The sequence below is a fragment of the Eurypyga helias genome, unplaced genomic scaffold (assembly GCF_000690775.1).
Source record: "Eurypyga helias isolate BGI_N326 unplaced genomic scaffold, ASM69077v1 scaffold28105, whole genome shotgun sequence".
Lineage (NCBI taxonomy): Eukaryota > Metazoa > Chordata > Aves > Eurypygiformes > Eurypygidae > Eurypyga > Eurypyga helias.
In genome coordinates this window covers 1-5,111 of record NW_010249927.1, presented here as the reverse complement: position 1 = coordinate 5,111, position 5,111 = coordinate 1, and the positions used below count along the sequence as shown (strand labels likewise).

At 47.3% G+C, this 5,111-nt stretch overlaps 1 protein-coding gene across 1 annotated transcript in view; it reads right to left on the bottom strand.

Moving 5' to 3' along the window:
- Positions 1-5,004, bottom strand: part of MED12 (mediator complex subunit 12) — a 34,903-nt gene extending 29,899 nt beyond the window's left edge. Inside the window, exons 1-5 of the mRNA XM_010151540.1 lie at positions 4,906-5,004; positions 3,800-3,991; positions 2,066-2,225; positions 587-762; positions 198-308 (exon numbers count right to left, since the gene is read on the bottom strand). Coding sequence (XP_010149842.1) covers positions 198-308; positions 587-762; positions 2,066-2,162 — 384 coding nt within the window. The 5' untranslated portion in view covers positions 2,163-2,225; positions 3,800-3,991; positions 4,906-5,004. The remainder of the gene's footprint in view (positions 1-197; positions 309-586; positions 763-2,065; positions 2,226-3,799; positions 3,992-4,905) is intronic.
- Between the last annotated feature and the right edge of the window lie 107 nt (positions 5,005-5,111).

Below are 5,111 nucleotides of genomic sequence, written 5' to 3'. Positions count from 1 at the left end.
AAAGAGGGTAAAGGAGAAAGAAACAGAAGAGCAGAACAAAAAGGGTTTCCTTGTATGGGTGAAAACCAATGCTAATAGGGATACTCCCTAGTGGTTTTGGTGCAAAATAGCTCATCATCCTTTAGGATGACAACAAGGGGACTGACAAGAGCAGACGTCAGCGCTCTCCTGACACAAGCTGGGTACGTGTTTCTCACCCGCAGCAGCAGGGGTAGAAGCATTTTCAGAAATTCATCTTCTCCTGACCGTATCTTCTCAAAGCACTCGAGGACCCACGTGAGGAATTCATGCCGGTCCAGCATGCCATCCTGCACACAGATAAAGGCAGAGCAAACGGACAAGAGCTGAAAAACAGCCACTAAGGAAACACAGAGCGGCAGCAGCTGCTTACTTTTGAACAGTGGAAATAACCCTAAAAGTTTGCACAGCTCTGTACGCCTCCTGTTCTATTAAAACTGTACCCAGCCCTGACGGTCATTTCACTGAAAGAGAACATTCTGCAAAAATAAACCACTCTGCATCCCCTTCCCCTAGCCCTACTCTGCTACGCGCCCGCCCAGCAGCCCCCTCCACTCCAGTCCCTCACCTGGAACATGAACATAGCTAGTTTCTCATTGTAGTCCCACTGCTTCAAAGCTTGTTCCACCTCTTGGGGCATTGGCCCAGATGGTGAACCACAGCCTTGCCCTGGGAGCTGTCTATAGAACTCCGCAATTTTCTGCAGCTGCTCTGACAGGTACTTGGTGATGATCTGTGTCCATTCTGGGGAAGAGGAAACAGGTTAGCGACAAGTGCCGTGGGAAACAGAAGCAGGAAAGAACCAGGCTGGTGCACGCAGGTGGAAACCCAGAAGTTCCTGTCATGTGAAAAGGACAGAAGGACAAAGGAAGAGAAGTAAACATCACAATATTAGCTCTGCTGGTGGCCTGGGGGGTGGCAGGAAGGAAGAGTCACCCACAGAAATAGGGAACAAGGGGAAGAACTTCGGCGTTTCAGGGAGAAGGGTTACTTTGTACAAGAAGAGTTGGGAAGAAGCATTCCTCAGCTGCTGTTGTTGAGAATCAGCCAGGGGAGAGAAGTGGCTTTCCAGCGTTAGGTCAACCTGATTTAGCATCCTCAATAATCTGAGGGCAGAAACACTGGCAGTTCTGAACTTGTTCTTAAATCGCTTTCAGATACCAGTGTAATGCTATGATCAACAGTTTTTAAAATAATTATTTTTACTGAAACCTAACTGTGTAAGAGACAAACTCAATATACAAAATGACAGGATGATTACGCTCCTCTGGGACAATGCAGATGGCAAAATCCAAGGCAAAATATGCAAGAACTTAAAACAAACAACACTTACGGGGTCAGTAGTAGGACAATCATCCACAGGAATGGGAAAGCAAATGGAATAAATGTATCTAACAAACCAATCATCAACCTCCAAAAATAGAGCTAAGAAGCCTGTATAATTTTTATACCAAGGATAAACACAAAGGAAAAAAAAAACAACATGGACTTCAGCTGCCAATGCTGCTTTTGAATGGAGTGTGGCCGGGTCCTGCAGTCACAGCCACACAAACCAGCAAACAGCCAGGGGAATTCTCCTATACTGCAGCAATCTGGAGCAGGCCAGAATGCAAAGGATGTCAGGTATGGGATCCAAGAATGAAACTGGAAACAGAGACAGGGAAAAACAGACTAGAGTTCTCTGGGAAATGTACTTACTCATCCATGACTGATTATCTTCTTAAGTGAATTATAACGTTTACAGGTTTTGTAGGGTAAGGAAAAGAGCAGGTTATAGTGCAGAGAAGCACAGTAGAACTTCACGGGGAAAAAGAAGAGGTAAGCTCCTCCCAGGAAGTATCTGTGGCTGCTAAGTCTTATTTTTCCAACAGCATACTCTCCCAGGTGGGCCCTCTTGTTTTAGATAGTTATATATGTCAGGGCACCAGGACTTATCAGCAGAAAACAAGTCTATATGGCTTTCCAGGCTACCTCTTACTATTCAAGAGCAGGCTGAGAAGGAAACGCCCGGGACGAACACCACCAGTGCTCCACACAAAGCGCTTACCAATGAAGGGATCGATGACATGCCGCTTTTTCACCTTGGTTTCCGTGATGGCAGCATAATAGGCACAAGTCATTTTGATGAGCCAGGCCGCTCTCATGACTGGAACAGTGTACTTTGCCAAATAACCAAAGACCTCTTCCTTCTTGCTAAAGATGGGCACCTGTAACAGAATTGAGAGGGACAATTGCAACCAAGGGCTTAGATGGGAACTATTCCAAAGCAACCACACACGGTCGGCACTGTGTGGTTGGTTCTCATGGCAGTGAGAAAGATAAAAAGGGAAAATGCTATCTCAAAAAAAACACTACTGCAGGAATTCACCTCTGGTCAGAAAGCAACAGTTCCAGAGCTGCCTTTCAGTATAAAGGGAACAAAACAAATTGAAAGAAGAAGGAAAACAATTACGTCACCACAAATCCAGACCCTGAATCCTGCAAGCAGCTGTGAGGATACCCACCAGCGGCGATGCGAACAGCTACCACAGATACAGACTGTACAGACTGAAGACAGGACTCATCATTTTGTAAATGAAACAGAGTGGTTACAAAAGTCTGGTAATATCATGGCCAACAGAAGGCCGTAAGAAAGAGGGAACTGAGTACCACCGTCGGAGAGGATTCATTAATCCAAGATACAACATGGGAGGATACCAGTGAAATCATCAGACTGCAGATCTACAAACCAGGAAGCAGTAACACACCTCAGGAAAAAGTGCAGTCGTGGGGCTCATTTCCACAGTCACCGCAGGGAGCAGAAGTACGTGTGTGCTCACAGAGGAATCAGACCAGTTCCCAGCGAGCAGGTCCGTTCGGAAGGCATCTCAAAGTCCCCCCAGCTGCCAACTGTTGAATCACTACTTGCTGTGCTTCTTACCTTCTTCCCCACCATTCCCTGATGCCTCAAAGACACAGAGACGACTTGGCTACTGACAGCCACTGCTTTCATGTCTAAATCCATGACAATGGGCAGATCCCACTGCAGGAAACTGGGAAAGGCCTTGAAAGGTTCAAGCTCCCACCGTGACCTCAGGAAAGTGGTGAGCAGCACTCAAAGAAGGACACAAGGACTAAGCTTATAAAGAGACAGGTTCTTAGAAAATCTGACTTTTATTTTCCTCCCCTCTTTACCCTGAGAGTGACTCAGAATACCAAGGGCCAGGCAAACTCCAGCTTCTAAATTACGTGCTCTGATGCCATTTCACAACTGGGAATTAAGGTTTTCCACAACACATACTAGACTCCCAAGTTCCTTGTTCCAGCCCACCTGGATAGAGTTAGCTCCCCTTGTTATGGGGCCTATAAAATGGTAGAGTAGGACCCTTCTTTCTTCTTCCACACCCTACACAGTTCAGTGCTACCAGGGCAATATCTGGCCCTAGACCCCAGGACACACAAATGCTCTAACCTGGTGAGACCAAGCGACAACACGCCAGCTTAAAACCAGAAATGTGTCACTGCAACAGCCTGAGAAGTCACTCAGATGGTTAGTTCCAGCAATTCTCAGTAAAAGTTCTGAGAATTTGGAACCCAACACACACTGCTCCATGACAGGGACAGTCCTAATCTAAACAAGAGGTCAAAGGCAACAGCGGCAGCTCTTCTGAAAAACATACGAAACTTAAAATAAAACAGACTTATCATACAAGCCAAAAGGCAAAGCTGAATACAACTTCCCAACAGAAAAACTCCCAGAAACAAGCCTCCGCTCTGCCAGGCAGCCTCTCCTGTAACATACCTTCTTAGCGAGATGAGTGAGGGGCTTAGTTCCAGCCAGATCTGTGAACCAGTTGTTTATGGCACTCTGAGAACGTGCTGTCACCAGCCAAAAGTTATCCTTCTGATTCACCTGGGGTTTCCGCCTTCCCGTGTCAGGCAGTGTATTGCACCGCAGCTTTTCTGCGATAATACTGCTAAAATTTGAACTGATCTGGAAAACAAAGGAAAAAAAACCCTGATGAATTACATTTCACAGCTCAAAGATCTGTTCTATGTGCTTAAAATCTCACTCATGCTTCCTACCAGAAGCCTCACCAGTATCAACTTTTGAAATACCAAAAAACTGCCAATCATTTCCTCCGATATAGTTGCAAAGAGGAGTGCTTCTAGATAGCTCACACGATATCCTGCTCTGGCAGGGGGGGTTGGACTAGATGATCTCTAGAGGCCCCTTCCAACCCCTTCCACTCTGTGAATCTGTGTAAACCCAGCAGAGACTCAAGTTGAGACACACACACAGTGCTTCATAAATACTTATGTCAAACCAGACAGAAGGCTTCCTGGACAGATGTCAGTCAAAGGAAACAAATTTATTGTGCTTATTGATTCCCTTCCATCCCAAGTCATTCTAGTCCTCTTGTGGGGGAGGCCAGGAACTTAACATCTTGGGTTTAGATACTGGAAAAATGAAGTTGGAGCCTCTTATATAACCCCCCATGTTTAACTTCCCAGATGTTTCACAACATCTTTCTCTTCTGACATGGCAATAACGTAACCAAGCCAATAATAAGTAGTTTCCCACTTTTGGTATCCGAGGCTTCTGCTTTAACTGCAGAACATAAGGAGCTCTAGATGCTGGTTTAGCAGAACCTGCAGATGCAGACCTGCATGTACAGAGCAAGACTAGAACCTGCTCCCTCAAAGGCTGGACATAGTTCCAAAAGAATGCAAAACTTTGACTCTACAGGTACAGAGAGTCAGGTCCTAAAACGCCCATCCTAAACGGAAGCGTATCACGGCTCCGGACAGCGGGAAGGAAGGAGACCCGGGGCTGTCCAAGGCCCAGCAGCCTGCCCGCAGTCTCCAGGCCCTGCCCAACGCCCGCACCGCTCCCAGGGCTCTCACCTTCGCTGGGTTGAAGTTGACGTTTTTGGCACTGCCGTGCTCGTCCCCGGAGACGGCCGGCTGGTTGTTGAAGCCTTGCTTGACGTTCAGAGCCGTCAGCTCGTCCTGCGGGGGAAGCACCATCAGCAGGGCCCGGCACGGCCCCTCCACGCCAAACGCGGCCGCTGTCCCCCACCGCGGCGGCTCAACCGGCGTGGGGACAGGGC